Source organism: Nannospalax galili, unplaced genomic scaffold (genome assembly GCF_000622305.1).
Source record: "Nannospalax galili isolate Female #2095 unplaced genomic scaffold, S.galili_v1.0 scaffold1805, whole genome shotgun sequence".
Taxonomy (NCBI): Eukaryota; Metazoa; Chordata; class Mammalia; order Rodentia; family Spalacidae; genus Nannospalax; species Nannospalax galili.
The window spans coordinates 37,909-61,511 of record NW_008352317.1 but is presented as its reverse complement, the minus strand read 5'-3'; the positions used below and the strand labels follow the sequence as shown (position 1 = coordinate 61,511).

The 23,603-nt window shown below is 45.9% G+C and overlaps 1 protein-coding gene across 1 annotated transcript in view; it reads right to left on the bottom strand.

Annotated features, from left to right (window-relative positions):
• Pard6g (par-6 family cell polarity regulator gamma) overlaps positions 1–23,603 on the bottom strand; it is an 81,868-nt gene extending 58,265 nt beyond the window's left edge. Inside the window, exon 1 of the mRNA XM_008849244.3 lies at positions 23,329–23,603. Within this exon, the coding sequence (XP_008847466.1) occupies positions 23,329–23,400 (72 nt within the window). The 5' untranslated portion in view covers positions 23,401–23,603. The remainder of the gene's footprint in view (positions 1–23,328) is intronic.

The window sequence follows — 23,603 nt, the reverse complement described above, 5'->3', positions numbered from 1 at the left end:
TATTTATTTATATTTTTTAGAATATATATCTTTTTATTCAATGACAATTCATACAGGTGTACAATGTATCTTAATCATATCCAGCCCCAAATCTCCCTCCCATTCCTCTGGTCTGACTCCCAATACTTTCCCCTTCCACTCTCATTTTTGATTCTTCTTCTTTTTTTTCTTTTTTTTAAAGTCTTTTTGAGCCAGGGTCTCCCTCTGTAGCCCCAGTTGTCCTGGAACTCACTATGTAGACCAGGCTGGCCTTGAACTCACAAAGATTTGTCTGCCTCTGCCTCCCAAGTGCTGGGATTAAAGGCAAGGTCCACCACACCCAGCTGATTATTTTTTTAAATTAGTGCTGCCTGCATGCACATGGGTATGGGATTCTCCTGAGCCTGGGCAATCAGCAGTCACTCTCCTGAGATAGCCATTTCATTTTCCCCCTTGAGACAGGGTATTAGCTATTTATCTAATTCGGAAGTATTAATAACAGTGCATCTAAAATATCCCTCTTTCTCCCTCTCACAATATTCTCTTTCTCTCTGTCTCTGTCTCTCTGTCTCTCTTGTATTGCCTAGCCTGGACTGAAACTCCTAAATTTAAGTGATTCTCTCACCTCAGCCTTCTGAGTGATGGGATTACAGGGATTGCAAATGTGTTCCAGTGCATCCAATCTCTAAAACTCTTTCAACTTTGCAAACTGAAACTTAATATCATTAAGCAACAATTTAGGAATAATTTTAACAAAGCCCTATAACTATATGAAAAACATTTCAACTTTAACTTATCTTACATAGAAAAGTGACAGGTACTCAAGCATAAATTATTAGGACGAAAGAACAGAAAAAAGTCTCTTAGGGTAATAACAGAAAAGAGAAACCGAAGTGAAAAGGAATTATGTAAAAGTTCTGGCTATTAAAAACATGTTCATCTATTTTAAAATGTCTAACAAATATTAAACTGACATATTCAGATTTCACTGGCTATCTTTAAAAGTTTAGGTACTGGGGATATAACTCAATTGGTAGAGTCCTTGCCTAGCACACACAAAGCCTCACATTCAATCCCGAGCACAACCTAAACTGGGTTTAGGGTTATTCATCTGTAATCCTAGCACTCAATAGGTAGAGGCAAGAGGATCAGAAATTCAAGGTCATTCTCAGCTGTATAGGCCAGCCTGGGCTACATGAGACACTGTCTCAAACACACACCCCAAAACAGTTCATGTACTAAAAAGCGTTATTTTTAAGAGAAATATTTATAATATGCTGGAAATTATATCATTTGTAACTATATTTTAAAATATTTAGATGCCAACTTATAAGTATACCATCTCCTTAAGGGTATATTGGTTTCTGTTGTTTTGGTGCTACGGATTGAACCCAGAGCCTTGTACATACTAGATATTCACTCTACCACTGAGCTGCAACCCCTAATGGTAGTTCTTAAAAATTCTTTCAGGGGTACTTGAAGTTGGAAGACCACTGACAACCATGAAAGTGCCAGACACCATTGAAGGCTGGCAAGAGCCTCATCCCTCCCTTCTACCCTCATCTTTGCAGTCCACACAGCAGAGCTTCTGACAGTGTGTCCACCTCAGCATCTTTTGTGTTTCCTTCATCCTCCCATTAATTCCCTACAAAAATGCCTCCAAGGGACTGCCCTGTCCTGGATGGTTATACCATGCCAAATTAGTAACTGACTGCAACCAAAGATCTCTATCTACCAAGAAAACCTTTAGGACAAGCTTCCTTGGGCTAGGGAGATGGCTAAATTGGTCAAGTGCTTGCCACAGAGTGTAAGGACCTGAGTTCAGATCCCAAGAACCCACATACACCAGGTGAAGTGGTGTGCACCTGTAATCCCAATAAAATGAGAGGTGGGGCTAGATGTATCTCTGGAAGCTTACTGGCCAACTAGTAGTCTATTAGCAAAGTTCCAGGTTAAGTAGAGACCCTGCCTCAAACAAAAGGTGGAAGGTGCCTGAGGAATGAATGGCACCTGAGGTTGTCCTCTGACCTCCACAGGCACCTATGCATTCTCTCTCCTCTCTCTCTGTCTTTCTCTCTCTCTTCCTTTTTGGGCCTGGCTAGGCTAGTAGGCAAGTTAGCAGACAGTACATCAAAAGTCTTCCTTTTCTACCAGCACCCAACTCAGGCAGGACCAACCCCAACCCTAGAAAGGACCTAGGGATCTAAGGCAAAATGGCTAATTATAGGCACAGGGAAAGACATACCCATGAGCTGGTGAGTGCCAACCTTCTGGAAATGTGCTTATCAAAGAAAAGAGCAACTGGCCTGAATCATTTCCCACCAGCCATACATGGGCTATTTGTATTCTGAACTATCAGTACATTATGGATGGGTCTCATCTATTAAGTCTAAATGTATGTGCTTAAAACAGTTATCCTTTGGCAGATGCTAGGGAGTTGTGATGGTTGGTTTTAGTTTCAACTTACCATAAACTGGAATTACCTGAGTAGAGAGAAATTGAGAAATTAAGAAATTGTCCTAATTGCCTTAACTGATATAAGAAGAAGGCCAACCCCAAATGTGGGCGTCACCTTCTGGTAGCAGCCCAGATAAAAAGGGGCATGGAAAAGGACGATTATTTGACTGATCTGGACTTCCCTCTTGCTACCAAGTTGATTCATCCTGCTGCTGATGCTGATTCCTTTGCTGACATCAGAGCCAGCATCTCCAGGCTTCCCTGCTTGACTAAGGATCAGCGACTCTTCAGGAATCCTCCAGGTTTTTGGCACCAGATTGGGACTGCTGTGGTATCCAGCCTCAAGGACTGAGCAACTACTGGATTCTCAGCTTTTCCAGTGTGAGACAGCCACTGTGGGACTGCTCTGATTGCTGAGGCACCACCCAGCCTCAAGGATGAGTAACTACCAGATTCTCAACCTCTCAGGTGTGATTTAGCTGTTGTTAAAGTAAGCTGATTAACAAATTCTTTATATATATAAAATCAGTTCTGTTCCTCTAGAGAACCTGAGTAATACAGGAATCAACCTGTTATAATGGAAACTGGCAAATAAAGAGATAGAATCTTTTTTTTTTTTTTTTTTTGGACTTTTTGAGACAGGGTCTCCCTATAGTCCCAGCTGGCCTGGAATAGGTTATGTTGACCAGGCTGGCCTTGACCTCACAGAGATCCACCTGCCTCTGCCTCCCGAGAGCTGGGATTGAGGTGTCCACTACCACACCTGGCTTTTTGTTGTTGTTTTTATAAAAGTATTTATCACTGGGAAACACACAGGTGTGCAACTCCTAAGTCTCTAGAGCTTTCAGCAAAATAGTTGTTGCATTATTATTTTGATAATCATATGAACATACTTGGTGGTGACTTCAACTTTCATTTTTGCAACAGGAGAGTAAACACTGGGAGAAGGGGAGAGTGTCACCCTTAAACAAATTTTAAAATTAATCTCAATAAAATATTCCTAGACCATTAAGCAAGAGTACATTAACTTCAGCTGAGCATGGTGGCTCATGCCTGTGATCATCACACTCTGGAAAGCTGAGGCAGAAAGATCGCTCCCAGTTCCAGGACAGACTGGGCTATAGAGTGAGATCCTGTCTCAAAAAACAGTCACCTCAAAATGAAATTAATTTTTATTCCCTTTAACATATATTCAACAAGAATAATAACATGATGATTATACTTAGTTAGAAACCAAAAACATCAACTAATGTATCATTTCTCCTTTACCATCTTCTCTCTCTTTCCTACCTCCCTTCTTTTCAAAATGGTGAGCTTCCAGTTCAGTGAGAGATACTGTCTCAATGTAGTAATGCCGAAAGAAATGGAGGAAGACGTGGTATCTTCTTCTGGTGTATTTTCATTAATCTTTACGTGTGTTTGACTTTCTCTTGTAATTCTCGCGCACGCGCGCACACACACACACACACACACACACACACACACACAAATTGATTTAGATTGGGTCACAGAGTAAATGTGAGAGCTAATTTTAAAAACAAAACAAAACAAAGCACCCCAAAAAGGGACTGGGGATTTAACTCAGTGGTAGAGCGCTTGCTTAGCAAGCGCAAGGCCCTGGGTTCGGTCCTCAGCTCTGAAAATAACAATACAAAACAAAAGCCCCAAAAACTTCTTAGAATACATAGGAATATGTTTTTATTACTTGGGTTAGGCAATTATTAATTAGATGATACTAATTGTTAATTAGTATGCTATGATACTCAAAGCATAAAGAATGAAAGGAAAAATGAATAAATTAGATTTGACTAAAGACTAAAACTCTTATGCTTCAAAAGATATTATCAAGAAAGTGAAAAGATTACCTACAGAATGGGAAAAAATTTGCAAATTACATACCTGATTGGAATTTGCACCAATAATATGTAAAGAACTTTAAAAACTCAACAATAGAAAGACAAACCACCCCATCAAAAAATGGTCAAGAAACTTGAATAGACATTTCTCCAAAGAAGATCTACAGATGGCCACTAAACACAGGAGCAGATAGATGCTCAGTATCACTAGTCACTAGAGAAATGCAAATCAAAAGCATGAGGCAACTTTCTTAAGAAGTCCAAGCTTCCTCTTGAGTGCACATTACTATCTTTTCCTTAAGCATCTCTCTTTGCCAATGGTTAAATCTAAGCATGCATTAACTTTTTACTAATAAACTCCAACTTTGAACAAAAAAGTACAGGGAGTTAACTCCTAAAGTTTGAAGGGGTGTCCTTCAAAAGTTCATGTGAACTTGCATGAGGTGGGGGTCTAGTGGGAGATCCTTATGTCACTGGGGGCATCCCCCTAAGAGAGACCTTAGTTGTTGCTTTTTGTTACCTGGCTTGTGAGGTAAGTGGTTTACTTGGCCACACACTCCTGTCGCTTTATATGCTACCTCACTACAGGGCCCAGATCATGATTTTGAACTAGAACTTCCAGAATCACAAGCCAAAATAAATATTTTCTCTTTAATTGACTTGCCTTAGATATTTTATGATAGTGTTGGAAAGCCATCTAATAAGCTACCATTTCAAACCTACTAAGATGGCTGTAATAAAAAAAAGGGTAAGAACAGTTAGTTTAAATGTGGAGGAATAGGAGTCCTCATACATTTTTGGTAGGAATTCAGAACGATTAGTAAACATTTTGAAAGTACTTTTAAAGTGTTAAACAGAGCTGCCACATGAACAACCATTTCAGTCCTAGATATATAACTCAAAGAGATGAATATATAAGTCCACACAAAAACCTGTATACAAATGGTTATAATAGCATTATTTGCAAAAGGAAAATGACACGTGTCCATCAACTGACAAACAAGACATACAAAATATATTATATGCATATACCCAGATGTTGTTTAACCATAGAGAAAAATGAAGTACTGATCCATGCTACAACAAAGATGAACCTTGAAAATATTATCCTAAGAGAAAAAAACCATAAACAGTCATTTATTGCAGATTCTACTGGTATGAAGGGTCCAGAATATGCAAATCAGTAGAGACAGAAAGTGTAATAGTGGTAATGGTGTTGCTGAGGGATGGGGGAAGGAACTTAGCTCATTAACAGGTATGGTCATGGGGGCTTCTGTTTGGGTGAAAGGTCCTCAAGTTAGATAGTGGTAATGACTGCATATCTCTGGGACCATGTTAAAAACCACCAAATTTTACAATTTACAGGTGTGAATTTTATTTCATATTAATTATAATGTACACAGCTGCTATTTAAAGAAAGAGTTCAACCTAAAGACTATGTTTACAAAAACAGTCTATTGAAGGCTGACTGGAAGCTATGTTCAGAAACATGGAGGGAGGCACTGGATAGGTGCTATGCCCTTCTACTACTCCAGGAAAACAGGAAACCTCACAGCACTTGCTGTCAGCACACAATTAAGAGTACATGAACAGTTAAGCGCTCAGGAAGGCCTGGCTCCATGACCGCCGCGTCTTTGAAGTAGGTGTGGCCTGTGAGGCTTGGTCCAGCCCGGCTGGCAGGGCCAGCTTTTCCAGTTTGAATGGGTCCCAGGGTGTTGAATGGCGAGGATGAAGGACAGGCACTCAGAACAGGGTAGAACTTGCCCTCTCTCACACTCTTGTCTCCACCCTGACCCCAAACTGCAAAGGTTCCTCTGGCTTCCTCCAATGCAGAAACTACATTTATGACTGGTGTTTCTGGGGTCACAGAGCTCTGGCCATGAATCTATCTTCACCATTCAATGCAAATCCCCTGTAATTTTCTTTTTTCTTGATATGTAAGGAGGTATCTAAACTTACCACACAGTTAAACAAATATACTCTGTGTAGAAACACATTTAATTCAGAGCATGGATAACTCTAGAAAGAATAAAAAACCCTTGATGGGAAAGCAACAGAAAGCAGCTCTGGCACACCCATAATGTTCTGCCTTGCCATAGGTCCAGAGGCAGCCAAGCATGGACTAAATCCTCTGAAACTACAAGCAAAAATAAATCCCTTCTCCTTTTAAGTTGTTTTTTCAAGTATTTTATCATTGTGATGAAAAGCGACCAATACATGGTCCCCAAACTTCCTATCAAACCCACTCAGCTACTATTTTTGCTTAAAAACTTCTTTCTGAACTAAGTGCACCTTTGGCCAGATACCATCCCCTGTGAGCTGCATGCAGCCTATTTCTGAGTCTATAGTAAACTGGCTACCACCCTCAAGTTGAGCTCATTCTGTGCCTTCCTTGTCAGAGCTCAGAGGAATAAAAACAAGCAACAGCAGTGTCCTCACATGCTGTCGTCTCCCTACGATGGAGGATACTGAGCCTGAGCCCCTCTGGGTTCTCTGATGACCCAGAAGGGGGGGCCTCCCACTGATTCCATCGTTTATTAAAAGGCCCATGCCCTGTCCCATTATGAACAACTATTTGGGGCTATGAGGTACACACATACACACATCACTTCTGATCCCTAGCTACTTGAGGGAGAGATGTATTATCTCCTTTAAAGGGGGAGGTAATGAAAACTCAGGAGGTGGAAGGACTCATCCTTGGTCTCTCTGCTTGTTTTCTGACAATGTCTGAGTTGTCCACCACATTACCTTCCTTTTCAAGTTGGTTTTCACACAAAAGCAGGAGAAAATTGAAAGGCACAAGTTTGTGACATTTTCTGTTATCCTGTGCCAGTCATTTACTCTGCTTCTTTTAATGTTCTTTCCTCTTCTGCACACAAGTTAAGGTAGCGCTTGCCTCAAAATTGGTCAGAAAAGTTGTCCACATGTGCTTGTAAACACAGTAGTTTTTTTTTTTAAAGATTTTTTATTTATTTTTAATTTATGTGTATGGGTGTATTGCCTGCATTTTTATGTGCAATGCCTGTGGGGGTGGGCATCGGATCCCCTGGGATTGGAATTATTGACAGTTGTTAGCTACCATGTGAGTGCTGGGATTTGAACCTGGGTCCTCTGCAAGAGCAGCCAGGGCTCTTAACTGCTGAGCCATCCCTCCAGCCCCTAAACACAACAGTTTTGGATAAACCCACAGAAAAAAGTTTTACTTGATACAGTCTGGTGTCTAGTGCTGTCCCCAGGCATATCCTAGAGACCAGAAGATGCCTATGTGCATGAGTCCACGGTGTCTTCGCTGGGGCAGCCTCAGTTCTACCTGGGCTGGTTCTCAAGGGTCCCACACAGATGTCTGACTGGTGGAAAAGAACATCTGCACATAGAAACTCCCAACTGATATGGCCAAAGATGTTAATCCCAGGTGTGCCTAACATGCACACTTCTTTAAAATGAAGATCACACACTGTATGGTTACTTTTCTTCACAGTTTAAATAGGGATATAACCATATAGTTCTAAACTCAAACGGTATTCAGGAACCTCTCCCTGTCACTCAGGTCCTCCTCCCCAAGCACTCAATGATTTTAGTTTTGATGTTGTCTTCAAAAGATTTTATGCGAATAAAGGTAAATACATGTGAATTCTATGTCTTCTGTCCTCCCTTCCCTTCCACAGGGTCATGCTATGCAGTTCAGGCCGGCTACCCGGGATCCTCTTGTTTCTGGAATCCTGGGATTACAGGCATGTGTCTTCTTTGTTTTCTAAACAACAGTAGAAACTATCCAAGGGTATCTGCTACACTTTCTCATTGAATTGGTATTTGTGAAAAGGTTCCTTTGCTGAGTGTATGAAGCTATGGAGGAGATACCCCTACTTGTAGATACCCTTTAACTTGAGAGCAATTATATTACTTGGCTGCTGGCTTCTAAGGTGCCCACGGGATGGGGCATTATCTATGTCAAACTGACTGGTGCAGGCTTGCTGAAGAGCTGGGGATCAGTGAACAGCTTGCACCAGCCAGAATTGGCTCAGGGACCAGGCTACCTCCCAAACCCAAGCGGCCACAAATTTTAAAAATGTAATCTATATTATCAGGGACTGTGTTAACTCACCACTAACTAAGGGAATATAGCAGATGCTCAAACCTTCATGGAACCAATGAATTAAGCCTTCAAATGAGCTTTGAGCCCCAAAGTCTATAACTTTGTTAGATGACATTGACTAATGAGGTCATAAAACCAGACAGGATGAAGAGAGCTGTGTAATAGGTTCATGTCTCCCATGGGCAGTGAGTCCCACTAGCCCTGCCCCATGCACATATATTTACCAAATTCTCTACTTTTCTAAAACCACATATCAGTCCATATGCTGGCAAAAACAAGGAGTTATTCAAAGAATAACTACAAAATTGAGAATAGGAAACAAGGCCAAGTGACCACACTTACACCTTTCTGGCTGCCTGAATGTATCAGGCGCTTACCTGAAAAAAAGGCTTTGTTTCCAAATTACCCAAGAATGAAGTAGAGTGATTCATTGGGGCAGACTCACCTGCTTTTGGTTAGCTGCAGCAGAGGCCCCAGGTCACAAACCCTGAACTGTGTGGCCTGCACCACACACATGTGGCAGGCAGGACATGGTCCCAAGGACTCTAGGCTTCTGCCAAACCCCTACACTGGGAAGGAACATTCATCAGAGGAACCACCAAGCAAGTCATTAGGATGGGGAGAGGACTGGGACACTATCACAGAAGATACACCTTTCTTTATCTAAATTCATTTCTTCCTCTACAAGTAGGAGAGTATTCACTGAACCCATTTCTTCCTATGCTGGGTTTTAGAGTCCTTAAGGAAAAACACTGTCTCCATTTTAACCCTCAAAATCTTGGTATATCCCAGGCATCAAAACACTTAGTGAATAAGCAAACAAATGATGTATCACATGTGCCTACTTTCATTCACCCAATGAACATTCCCAGGGCACCTCAGATGCCATCCTACACACTCAGGACATGAGAGGGCCCAGGGAAGACATGCCTACCCTCAGGAAACCTGTACCTACAGAAGGCAGGCAGCATTCGGTAGAAAACAGCCAACTCTGCAGTGCGTTAGAAACCAGAAAGGAAACCATGGGAAAAGTGGGTGGTGGGGAACTCTATGATTGTTGAGGCTACATGTGACAGAATCACTTTGTCCTCCAGCCTCCTAAAGGTTCTGCCTGGGATGTCTCAGGTTTCTAGTCCTCCGCAGCTAACTCTTTGGGAGGGAAGGACCCTATGATCCTCGGTCTTCCACCTGTTCTGCAATCCTCTCTTTCAGTAGTCTCGGCTTTGGCCTCAGTAGAAAGCACCTGTGGACCAAGGCAGTATCCTTTTCTTCTGGCTCAGGTGGGGAAATTCTTCACAATGTCCTGTCTGCCTGAGAGATCTGAAATGTTGCCTGCTTGCAGCTGCCCCCTCTGGCTCCCTGTAGCCTGAGGTGCTACCTTCCCTTTTTACCCCCTCCACCCTCAACCCAACTGAAATTCCCAGTCAGGCTTTCTCTGACAAGGGAATTATCCTTTGTTATCCCTGGTACTGGCCTGGAGCAGCTAGAATGGCCCTTGCTGACCTGTACATCCAGCAAGGCACCAGGGCCAGGAAAAAGACAAGGGTGGAGCAGCCAAGGAGGATTCTACAGGTAGACAGACGCAGAGTGCCTATGTGTGACCCAAGCCTGGAAGGACTAGGGAGGAACCACTTTCCTCTCTAGCATTCAGTACCTAGAAACTGAACTTTGGTTTAACTACTCAGTTCTGAGGACTGCAGCTACCCACAGTGGGACTCCCAGAGGCTAGGACCTCTCACAGGCACAAGGGAATGCAGGATAACTGAGGGATGGGAGGGGACCTATAAGTCACCTGGTTAAGTCTCCTACTGCTCAGGACCCTCGGGGGAGCACCTGGGATCCCTGTGACATTTTACCTTCAAAATATTTCCTAAATACAGAGACCCTGGGGCTTCTCAGTCAATACTAAAGCCCAGGGGTGGCTTGCTTGCTCTCTTGAAATATAGTTTATCTTGAATGAAAGGCTCTCCCATCTTTCTACACATAAACAATCCTACAGACTAAACAAATCTCTCCTATTACCAGCCTTTAGAGCCTGCCCCAACCTTACCAGGCCCATCCTACAGGGACCCACCCTGTAAAGTCCAGCCCTTGCAAGACACAGCTCCACAATCCTCTTCCCCTCAGGCCTCTCCCAGCAAGACCCACCCAAGCAAGGCCCCACCTTGCACAGGCCCTCTCTTATAAGGCCCTTCAGATGAGAAAAATCTCATGTAACCAGAAGCATCCATGGAAATTCCCACAAAAAATGCTCACCAAAATATTTACAGCAATAAAAAAATGGAACCAGTAAGTGACAGACACAACAGACCCAAACAGCATATTTAGAGACAGAAAAAGCAATGCTTTAAAAATGGCTTAAGAACTCAGGGAATTCTTTATGATATGTGAATGAGAAAAACAGAACTAGGTCCTGAATTTGCCTATGATTCTGATTAGGTCAAAAATTGCTTTGACAGGAAACAACAAAGCAGTTAAGGTCTGGGCCAAAAATCCTGCCTGAAATAGGAACCCAGCTAACCAAGGAAGCCAGTCTGGTGGACCCAGGCACAGTTTTAGGATGCAGTTCCTGTTCCTGGGAATGACCTTGAGCAAGAGGCATTAGCATCCAGACCTAAGGGATCAATCAGCAGTCTCACAAGATTCAGTACTCAGGTGTACTTTCTTTATTTGTTTTTGAGACAGGTATCCCACGCTGGCCTTGGACTAGCTGAGGATGACCTTGGACATCTTATTCTCTTGGCTCTACCTCCCAGGTGCTAGTATTATAGGCATATACCACCACATTTGTTTATGTAATGCTGGGGAGTGGACACAGTGTTTCATGAATGCTAGGGAATCATTCTACCAACATGAGCTATATCCCTAGCCCTCAACTGTATTTTCAAGACTGAAAACTAGGGTTCTCAACAGTCCACTGAATATCTTGCCAGTCACAATTATGGGATATTTTTCAGTATTTGTTCATTCAGCAAAATTTCACCTAACACCTGGTAGGGCTAGCCCTGAGTTGGGTTGAGTATACAGCATTGAACAAACAACTTGCCTTCATGTGGCTGAAGGTCTGCTGACCAGCGGGAAGTCAAGCAGCAGTCACACATGCAATGTGTAATTATACACTGAGAAATGCCAGGGAAGTGACTGAGAATCCATGCCCCAATTTAAACTGGGTGTGTAAAGTATCTAAATAATCAGGTAAGGAGATTGGGGAGTGAGCATTTCATCCACGGTACACGCTGAAGGAGCCTTGAACAGCTCCAAATGAGGGCAGTGCAGGCCAGACACACAGGGCTGGTCCCTGCATCAAGTGCCGCACAGAAAGGATAGGAAGGGCAGGAGTTAGCACATGCTAAAGCTCTCTGGTTGTCTCTGATGTTCCCGCTATTCATTGAGATGGGTCCCAGCTTCACAATGACCTAACTCCAGAGGAAGGAGGCCCCTGTGTCTCAATGCCCCTTGAGTCAATGATGGCTCCATGCAGGAAATGGCAGGGTCCTGACCTGCCTTGGGCTGTTAGAGACATGGCCCCTGGATTTGTTAGGATGAAAGATAGCCTGGATAATAGTCAAGTCCACATTTTTTTCCAGCTTGAAGGGGTGGTAGGGAGAGAAGAGGAGGGGGACAGGATAAACTGACAGATGATAATGGATGGGTAACAGAGAAGATAGATGGCGGATGGATGGATAGATAGATATGTAGATGTACCAATGGATGATGTTCTGGTTGACATAATGGAACAGTTTAAAATTGGGCCATAAGCCTGTGAGTCAGGCAGGGTGGTGCCTGGCCCCTTCCTGTGTTTTGTCCACCCACTGCCATCTAGGGTGATGATGACACAACCATCACACCTGCATTACTGCCTGGATCAGCACCACGGGGTGCAAGAGACTGCCCAGGGTGACTGCAGGGCCAAGAACCCTCACTGGCCTGGGCTTCCTCCGGGAAGCATGAACCCTTGAGGGAAGGCCTGCATCCTGGCTCACAAATGTGGTCTCAGTGGATCCAAGGTAGGCAGGACTGGGGACAGAAGCCAGAGACAAACAAGCATGGTAAAGATGGTAAAGTCACTGCTGGGTAGACTTGGTGTGTTCTTCCTTCCTGACAGCAAAGCAGGCCTACTCAGAAAGGCATCACTCTCCAATTTTATAGGCCAGAAGAGTGAGACCTAGAAGGATTCACTTACCTGCCCAGTCACAAGGCTAATAACAAGGGACCTGAGGCTAAGTCACAGGAGAGTCTGAGACAATTCTAATGGGCCAATCAGAGACAAGGAGCACTATGGTAGGAGGAGAAGTCTGAAGTAATAGACCGGCATAGATAAGAGGGGCTGCCAGTAAAGGAGTGGGTTGGTTTCCTGGCTGTTTATCTGGTCCCACTTCCAAGGGACTTTCCTGAATTGTAAATCCATAGCTAGAACTCTGGCTGCAGAGGAAACAAAGTCACAATCTGACCTGTGCTTATGATATGTGGAAGAGTCAGGCAGTTTGCAGGCTGGGAGCTACACAGGGCCTGAGAGGGATGTGAGGTGGTCTGGGTGACTCGACACAGGTTCAGACAACACAGCCAAGCAGGAAAGCACCAGGCTCAAGAGCGTGCACACCAGCAGTCCTGCTCCCTACACCAGCTACCCAACTCTGGGTCCAGTCTCCTTGGTGAACAGGGATGAAGAGATGATCCTCATAGGGTCAGTGTGAAAATCCAATAGGAGAGCTCGTTCTTTGTGCTCAACGTGCTGCTGGGAAAACAAGACTTGTCCTGACGCTGCTTATCCTCTGCAGTACCAAGAAAGTATGTAGCACCTCATGACTCTCACAGGGCTGTCACTGAACTTTCTTCAAGAACTAAACTTGCAAACTTCTGGAAGCATTTATGACAGCCATCTGGGCTTGCTCTTCAGCTGAGCCACATTTGCTACCTTCTTAGGAATATCCTGGCTTATTAGACCTGTCCTGGTGCTGTAAAGTGACTATTCTTCTGGGCTATTTTTCAATACAAAACAATTTTTTTTTTATAATACCATGAAAGACTGGAGCCTGAAGCTCTGGGTGAGTGCTGCCTTCTCCTCTAAGCTGTATAACTCAGTGGGCCTCTGCTAAGTGACCTGACAACGCCAGTGTCTGGAGGGCCCGTACTACTCCAACCACTGCTGCAGAGCCTACTATAGTACTTCTATAGGAAATGGGTGATACTCCCAGCCTGTGTTCCTGATCTGTGCTTCCTTTATCTGCCAGGCACACTGTACACCGGCCTGGAGCACCCACGCTGTGCTAACGGGTGGGATCAAAGGCTTAGGCTGCTGAGAAGGGACCTCACAGGATGCAGAAGGCCATTTAGGAAGCAGCCCAGCCCTGAGCATATGTCCGGGAGATAGCAGGGAGGGAGGTGGATGGACACTGACCTCAGCAGGCAGGTGGTGTCTGTTTCCCAGGAGGTGGAATGATGGATCATGGAATTGAATGGTGTTTGATGATGGTTTTTGATGTTGTTCTAGTCAAGTCTAGAACTCAAATTCTAGACTTGACTATATATAGCTAAATGGCTTTGCCACAAATTCACGTCCTCACTGAGCCTCAGGGTCTTCATCTCCACAGCAGGAAAACTGTACTGTGTAAGGTATTGTGAGCATTAACAGAACCTTTTATGCCAAGTACCTGTATGCAACTTGTCACAGGTGTTGCCTAAAGGTTATAACCACCAGACTTTATTCAAGCTGGTGAGTAGATGCCACTATACTTTCCACATGTTGTACATGTGTGTGAAGGCTTCTCCCACAGGCCTGATCAGGCTCCTGGAACAGGGAGAGGCCTCACAGAAAACATCAGGCTCCAGGAAGAACTTGGGGCACGCTACATCCACTAAGCACCAGGCGTTAATCTTGAGCCAGGCTGTGACTACTGCCTGGGCTGAGGAAGGCATCTCTATGCCCTGTCTAACTTCACTCCCCTGCCAATAGGGTCACAACTCTTGGAAACAGTGGTAGGTGAGGCAACTTGACCTCTGTGACCACTGCCTGCTCAGACTCACAGGGTTACCTTCCAGCAAATACTTGTACCTCCAACAAAAGGAGCATATGTGTGTAGTTTTCAGACCAAATCCACCATATGAGGTGACACAAGATCAAGATCCAACCCTCGGTCAACTTCTCATGCTCAGGAGAGACCTGGGCAGCCTCTCCGTGCATCTCTCTCTTTTCTCATCTCTGCACCAGTTATGGTGCTGATGGGCCTGGGGTGGTCTCAGGTCTCGGGGCAGGTGTTCCTCCTCTGCCTCACAAGAGACCATCTTGCAGGCAGAGAAGTTTGTTTTGTCACATAGCAACACTCTGCTATTTCAGAGCAGTGAGGGAGTGAGGCCAGGCTGGCTGGGGGTTGGGGCAGCCAATGGCTTAGGGCCTTGAGCCATGGAGAACAGGATATGTATTAATATTACCCTCATTTCCAAATTCCTCTATAACAGCTGACCACCTAAAAACAATATGGCCCTCAAATTTCTCTTTCATAGCCCCTCTGAGGGCCTTTCCATAACGGCACATGTTCCCATCCAAAAGTCACCTGAGGGGAGGCTTTCTGGATCTCAGCATTTTTGTCTCAATCCATTCTGCCTCGGAGGCAGAGAGGGAGAGCTGCCATCACAGAATGACCAATTTGTGACCCGTTTGACAAGTGTACTGATAGGATAATGGAAAACAGCTGTATTTACTCAGCAGGCAGGACTTTGAGAAAGCGCAGAGAAATTCCCATGGGCTCTGATGTACTTACCCTTAAGTGTGTGTAAATGAGGAAATGCCCATGGTGTCCCATGTTTACCCCTGTAGTGAAGGTAGAGTAGAAGATCTTGGCTCTGCAGGCTCCATGGCCTATCATGCATGCAGCTGCTGTGGTGCCTTCAATCCACATATACAACACAGAAACTTTTTCAAAGGAAGATGATCCCATCTTCCCCATACATGAAGAACCAGCAGCACAGAGATTGCCTATGACCTGCTGTGTGTGATCCAGGTTCATCCTCATTAAACTCATGTCCCTACTTCCCTTACAACACCCAGCCCACCACAGGAGCCTCTGAATGACCTGTTGCTGTAGACTAATGGGAAGCCAAGAAATGCAAGTGCAAGGGCAGTCATTCAGCCACAGGATCAAGGCTTACAAGGGCCCCTTTACTTACACATAAACAGTGGATACCCTAAGTTTTAAAAAATAGAGAACTTTGGTTCATCAGACAAAAACCTGAAAAGAAATAAAATCCATTGATACACATAGCACCACCATTTCAGACATCAGGGGAACCCTAATCCTAACCCGTACTGCAGAGTCTGGTACTATTTTGGCTTGCTGGAAGGTCACTGAGTGGAGTCAGGATGGCAGACAAGCTACAAATCGAAAGTAGGCAAACCACACAGGAAGATCTGTGCCCAGGGTAAGACACTCTGCACTATGTGGACTTTCAATTTTTGTAGTCATTTAAAGCTTTTTCCCCTAACCCCCAATCCCCAGATGCTGGGTTAGAGGGTGGAACCCAACCTAGCCTTCAGTGCCAAAGGCCTAAGGGAGGAAGACTGAGAGACAGAACAAAGCAGGGGTTCAGTGCACAGTCCTTCAAGAAGCTGGGAAGTCACAAGGTGACTGCTGTCAGGAAGAAGCAACTCCTCTCATCCCCAGGGGGTGGGTCTGGTGCACTAGGCAGCTCTGCAAGAGGAAGGGCAGAATCTTGGAGACATAGTTCTGGCACAAATAGAAGCCTGGAGATGTCAACAGCAGCAGAAATAGCAAAATGGAATTTAAATTTTCCAAATGTCTCTTTTGTTTAGCTCCTCTTCTCCTGCCCATGGTATTAGCATTAGTTACCTTTCCAGGGATGGATGGGATGCTCTTGGCAATAAGCCTGCTGCGACTCAAGTATCTGTCACCTTCAAAAAGTAGGTGTTTTCTAAAGCATTCCATCAAACCATTTCTGAAGTGGTAGCTATAAGGAAAATTCACTTATTTCTCATTTGAATTCAGCTTGGTGATCATTAATTGGGGATCTACTGTGTGCAGAACACTGCTCCTCATATGTTGATGCTGAATTTTTCCTTGGCATTGAGAAAGGCCTTTAACTTTCTGGGCTAGTCTTCTAGCATGTTCAACTTGAAATGCCTGTGGTGGGAGAGTTTAAGAACTGCAAGTGAGGAACGGTATGACTGGAGCCCAGCTGCTTCTAGAAGATACAATCTGAGAGTTGCTATAGAGAGCCCCCACAGATGAAAAAAACAGATGAGGGCATTCCAGGAGGCCAGACACTGTGACTGGCCCTGCAGCATGATAAAACAGAGCTGGGCTGCCTGACCGCTGGCTTCACACAAATGTGATGCTGGGGATGGGTGACACTTCAAATATCAGAATGAAGGATGGACCCCCCGCCCCCCGCCACAATCCAAATCTGCCCTCAGCTAATAAAGATGGCCATAGTACCTGCCTTCTTGGCCACTGTACCCCAACCTGAGCCTCAGACCTGACACACAATTGTTGCCCAGTAAAGGAGAAAAAAAATTCCAAACAAATGAACAGAGGGAGGAGAGGGTCAGCGTTTTATAAACAGCTACTGAACAGAGAGTTTCCCTTGAGGACCTGCATCAAGAACCTTCTATCACAATGTAAGAAAAAAGAAGTTCCCCCCAAAAGCACAAGACTCACCCTCCCAGCTGTTTCCTTGAGCTCTAGACCTGGAGAGCCATGGGTCTTTCAGCCCTTGTGAGGAACTGGGATATCATGCCTGTATCTAGATAGCTAGGATCTCCAATACTACAAGGGAAAACAGGGACACAGAGTCTGCACCCTAGTCTGGATTTCATAGCCTAAGAAGAGTTACAAACCTTTCCCACTAGGCCACAGACCATTTATGGCACTGATTGTGGAACTCAGCCAGACATTCAGATTCCAGATCCTCTATAAGACCCTGGGCTGGGCAAAAAAGCTTGCTGGGACTCAATGTGTCCTTGTGCATAATAGATGTGATACGAGAGCCCATTTTACAGGTTATGATGGGGACTGATGAATTATTACCTACAACTTCAATGTATTTGGAACCATGTCTGGTACATATTTCACGTATGTGTATTGGGGTGTTAAATAAATGTTCAGAAATGCTTCAGAACAGGACCTCTGCACAGAGGGCAGTACCCAGTCTGCACCATGTTCTACATCTGCAGTGTGTCTGGGTGAAGCCTTAGAGCAGGGCTCAGAAGTGTCCTGGGAAGAAGTTGAGAAGCTACAAAGGAACATAACACCTTCATCTCAGGCCCCAGTGTTATGGCCAAAAGGAAGTGGGAAACAGTAAGCATGTAGATTTAGCACATAATCAGTTAGCTGGATGAACCTGCCTGCAGGTTCTGCTGTTGTTACTCCATATTCCCTTCTGGTTACCCCTAAAGATCTAAGAGACTCCTTTATGGAAAGTCATGATGCGTCTCCTCTCGGTGCCAATTCTAGACACAATTCACAGATGTCAGAGCTTCGGAGATCTTTAACAGCTTCACCTCCCAATTCCTGACACCTTCCCTTCTCTAAAACTGGAGAACTCTAGACCTGTATCTGGAGTGCCCTGAGTGCCAGGGAAGGACTTGACTCCTTAATTACCTGTGGTACCCCCAGGCACATACCCAGAAAAGGTGGAAAGACTTCTGGGGGCAGTGACACTATCCATGCTCCCCAAACTGACATCCCACCTGAGTCCCTGACAAAAACCTCCTTTGAAGGCAACTTCCCAAACCAAGCCCCAGAACCTGTTTAAACACATACGTACACAAATACAAACCAGAATCTCCAGAGGGTGTAGCTGACATACAGGTGAGTCAAACCGTGTCCAGGCAGTTCTCAACTGGCCCACTGGAGGCAAATCCTCAGCCATCCAACAGGGAGGCCTGGCCCAGGTTCCATCCCACCCGCTGTCTCATGCCAGATGGAAGGGTGGGTCCCTGCAGTATACCATGGCAGCCAAGAAGCTCAGCCAGTGATAAGATCTTGGGGATCAGAGGAGACATGCTGACAGAAAACACTGTGTGCCCAGCTGTCCACAGCATAACTTTGGCAGCCAGCACACAACCAATCAGGCTATCAAGTGCACATAAACACACAAACACACACACACACACACACACACAGACGGAGTCCAAGTTCATCTCTGAGCAAGGCCACTCTGTGGAAAGAATACCAGTTCCACGAAACACCTGGAAAGTCAGTTCTGCTTTGTATCACCTGCACTGGTAGAAACCTCCATTAACAAGCAGTTCACAAAAGTCAATAGAGAACAGGTAAAGGATACAGGACAAAACCAGGAGGCTAAAGCAATGTACAGAGAGCTAGCATATATGACAATTTCCAGCTCATGAACAAGTCAAGAAATATACAAATGAAAACAATGGGATATTACCTCATTTATGTAATCAGGAAGGAATGAGAAAACCTTCAGTGCTTGAAGGAAGGAGGAAAAAAGGGATGGAGGGAGAAATGGATGGATGGACAGACATCAAACAGCATGTATACAATGGTAAAAGAGATTTCTCAGAACATTCAACTTGAAAAAAATAGGACCTGGAGAGATGACTCAGTGGTTAAAAACACTGGCTGCTCTTGCAGAGGACCCTGGTTCAGTTTAGCACTCACATGGCCACTAACAACTGTCTGTAACTCCAGTTGTAGGAGATCTGATGCCCTCTTGGCTGGTTTCTGCAGGCATTGCCTGACATGGGTTCATTTACATATACTGCAGGCAAAACATTCATACACATAAAATAATAATAAATAAAACAAATTAATTACCATGTGTGTATGATGGGGGGGGTGGGTACATGCATGCCACGACACGGGTGTGGAGGTCAGAGGACTATTTTGTGGCATCGGTTTTCTCCTTCCACTTTTTTTACTTTTATGTGGGTTCTGGGGATTGAACTTCAGTTGTCGGGCTTGCTTGGCAAGCACCTCTACCACTGAGCCATTTCACTAGCTTGAACATTTAGTAATATGTATTTAAAACCTTAAAAATGTACATCTCTTTCTCTCAAGTAATTTTACTTCTAGGATTTGTTCTAAACACATAATGAGAGTTCTGTACTGATTTAATAGAACCAATAACTTTCATTTGCCTTATATTGTAATTCTATATAAGCTTTATGTAAATACTTAAATATTAGTCATGGCACTATTCAGTTTAGAAAAATTTGGCAGAAACTCAAATAAGATATTGGATGAATTAATTATGGCTTAGACATGAGATGGAATACTTTTCTAAAAAGTCTTCTAAAACTTAATGACATGAAAAACATTTTTAACATGCTACCAAGTTGGAAGTAGGCTGCGTAATCATATGTCTTTGTGATCCTAATTCTAGAAAGCATAATATGATACATGCATACATGCACACAGCCATCAGAGGACCACAAGGCAACACTTAAGAGCAACTCACATGGGGACAGAATTACCAGTGGTATTTATTCCCCTTCCAGCCCCAGCATTCTCTAAATAAAATGGCATAAGCAAGATGGAAAACCTTTAGTTTGGTACTCTCCCAGATACCACAGACACTTGGAGCTCTGTAAAGTACCAAGGAGTCCTCCATCTTGCCCCAAATGACTGTGGCGTAAACACTGTGACAGGTGCCTTAAGATGAGCAGAAAAGGGGTCAGACAGAAAGAGCCTGGCTTGGTGTGGGCTCCACTGTGAATGGCTTTGCAGAAGGGGGAACAGCTAGGAGTACCTGTCAAGTATGGAAAGTCACCAGCTCTGGCTTTGGAGCACATAGGCCAAACCAGGTGTGGACTGACACCACAACGTGTAGAGAAGAACCTAAAGCCATAACTCATTTGATTCTGGAGTTGGGCCACCACTGAGCCAGGAGGATCTGTTGTTCCTTCACGTCTTTCAAGCAGATGGTGTGGCTTGGCTGATGATATGATGGGGCAAATGACCTTACTGAACACATGATGGACGGTGCCTTTATCTTTCTTCTGAGGCTCCTTTTCACCCCAGCATTGGTCTTCTTGCTACCTTCTGAAGCGGCCTAACCATTTGCCCTTCTCCCTCAGCCCGAAACACCTTCTCCTAGGCATCTTTTGGTTTCTTCCACCTTGCTAGAGGTCATGTGAGAGAAAAGCAATAGTCAAAGTTAAGCAAGAAAAGCAGACAGAAGTAGGAAACCAGAAATGCACCTGGCTCGTTTGGAGAGGAAGAGATGCTGGGCTAGAATCAAAGATGTTTGGGGACATGTGAAGGGATATATAATGGGTGGAAAGCCACCAGGCCAAGATCCTGCCTCCTCTGCACACACACCTGGGCATGCCTGGGAACTGGCCAGCTGTGGTAGATGATTAAAGATCACATTTCTGAGAGGAACGGAGGTAGTTTTCAGACCAGGCCTCTTGAAATGCCACAGGATCCTGATCTGTAGTACTGGATTCTTATTTGGGTGCTGTACAGTTTCCAACATGCCCTCAAATTCATTACCTCATTTCGTCTCAGGAGGTGAGGAAGCAGATCAGATGTAATACCCATTTTACAGTTGAGATAATTGAGATTAGGAAAATTAAATGACTTGTTTGAAATCCCCAAAGGTAGAGGTGGCAAAACCTGGGTGCACTCAGATCTGTGGCTGCCATTTCCACCAAGCAAACCCATGGTGCTGCGGTGCATGAAGCCCTTGCTGACATGAAGTTCTGCCTCTAGCACTGTGACAAAAAGCCCTTCCCTGTAGAGTTGGACTGTATGGTAATACATTATCAACCACCAAGGAGGGAGGACAGTGGGAGGGTCTTATACAGAAGGAACAACCACATGGACATTTCTGTATAAGCAGTAAGTGTGTGTTGGGGAGGGGGATGTGCAACAGTCATCCCAGTGCTGCCCAAGTCAGTGGGGTCCTTCCACCATCTCCCAAGTTCAAACAAACTTCAGCTTTTCCATTTCCTCCACCTGAGCTTGAAGCCAGGGGCATGGAGTGGCATTTCTCTACTAAGTAAAGCTGGAGGAGGCAGTCTGGCTAACACCCCAGGAAACAAAGGCAGGTGACATATCTTACTCAACAGCTTGCATGGCCATAGCCCAGAACTTCAGGATAAGGCCTTGTGGGGACACTGCCTTCAGATTTGTCCCACAGCCTTACTTTGAGTTTGATAATGCCAGACTGAGTGCTTGACACTCATCTGTCCACACTTAGTGATCAGGAGGAATCCTTGGACTGGATGGGTCAGTACCTTAACTATGCTGGTGATCACGCAAGTGCACAGACCTATATGCACGTACAAGAGAGTACATGGCACCTAGTAAGATCCCTGGTCACCATTCTACATATGTGACACAGTGCTAGCCACACAAGATGTCAACAATATGGTAGGCTCGGCAAGGTGCCCTCAGATACCCATATTCTCTCACAACTGTTGTTGAATGTACAATCATCTCAAGACAGTTTAAGGAAATGACTGCCATATTACAGAGTTGAAGAGATGTGAAATTACTTCAACTTCCCACTGCAGTTGAGGGTCCTTCCTTCACAACCCCAGGGATTTGGGTTTTCAGACCACTGCTGAGTTCCAGAGGGGATGGGTGTGGAGCAAGGGTTGTGGAATTAGCAGCTGGAGAAAGGATGGGGTCTCATTAGAAATAAGGGATTCAGAAGAAGATTGTGTTCTCCCAAGATGAGAAGGGACTCCTGCAACTCACTGCAGAGGGCTTGAGATGGGACCCTGCTGTTGCTGGGGCACTGCCAGCAACCCCCTCTTCCGGGTTCTACATTTACTCTGAAAATCTTACATTAAAGGGTCCTGTGGGGTCAGTCAGTAGTCGAGAAAGGGCATGGCTTCCCTAGAGACCAGGTGAATGGATAACAGGCCCTGGGCCCAAGGGGAGTCATGGGGCAGAGCCCATCCTTGGTGACCTGGCTCACCATTGTGGCTGCTCCATCTTCTTCACACAGATCACAGAGAGAAGGCTACTTAGCTCCCAGAGTCAGCAAAAGCCTAGAAGGACTTCTCCAGCCCGACCCGGAGCAACAGTACCTCGTCCTCCGCCCGTGGGGTCCACTAAGACCCTCCCAGACAAAAGCGTCTGCAAAGAAGGAGCCGCCCCCGCAAAGGGGAGAAGCGCCAGATCCCATCAGCCAATTACCCAGACACGCAAGGCGACCCGCAAGTTCGGGCACGCTCCGCCTAGGCTCAGGCAGCCGCAGGGGCCCGGGCGCGCCCAGGGGGTCTGAGTCTGCGCCCGGGTCGCGCCCCATAGCGGATCATGGTCTAGTGGGGGTTCGCTCAGAAGGGAGTTTCTGTGCCCGGCACGCTGGGGGATCTGGGGGGCATCTATGCTGGGGGCAAGGCTGGGAAAAATGTCTGGGTAGGAGGGGTGCTCAGGGCAGGAGAGGGGGGACTGGATCTGGTCCACGTGAATGATCACGGGGTGTGGGCCAAGTGGTCTGGTACCCAGCGCCAGGTTGGGAGCTGGGCCAGAGCCCGGGTGTTGGAACAGGCGGCCAGTCTGCTCCTCGCAGCCATACAGGCGGCGCAGCCAGGTCCCCCCTCCCCCCAGCTCTGGCCCCCAAAGACCCCTCCACGACCTCAAATCCCAGCAGCCCTTAGCCCCTAGATCGCCCCGGAAACGCAGCCCTCTCCTCCGACATGCGACGCGCCCGGGTAGCCTCTAGCTGGTGGAACAAAAGAGCAGCTCTCGTGGAGCGGGTCAGAGCCTACATCGACCGTCCCAGGGCCCTCGGATACCCGGCTTTGTGCTCGCGCGGGGAGCGGGAAGGACTGCCGGGGTCCCAGCGCACATCCCAGCGGCCCTGCGCAGACGCAAGCAGTGCCCAGCGCCTAAGTTTTCCCGGCGCCGGCCGCCTTCCACTCTGCCCAGCTTCCCTCCGCGGGGTGCCCCATTCATTTGCCAGGGGAGTGAGCGCAGACAGCCGTGGTGGGCCTCCGGGACTCACCTTGCTCTTGACTTCCACCGCGCTGCAGTCGTAGAAGCGTAGGGTCTGAGACTTGTGGAAACTCCGGTTCATGGTTTCGGCCCCACTCAGCCTCGCCCTCGCCGTCGCCGCTCAGGGGCCACAGAAGGAGTCCTGGCGGAGACGTCCCTCACCCCGCGCTGTTTGCCGGGCCCGCAGCGGGCCCGCGCTAGCTCGGGCGCCGGGCGGCACGGTGTGAGGCGGGCCGGAGCTGCGCTGGCCGCGCGCCTCCGGGACTCCAGGGGCCGCGCGCGGGA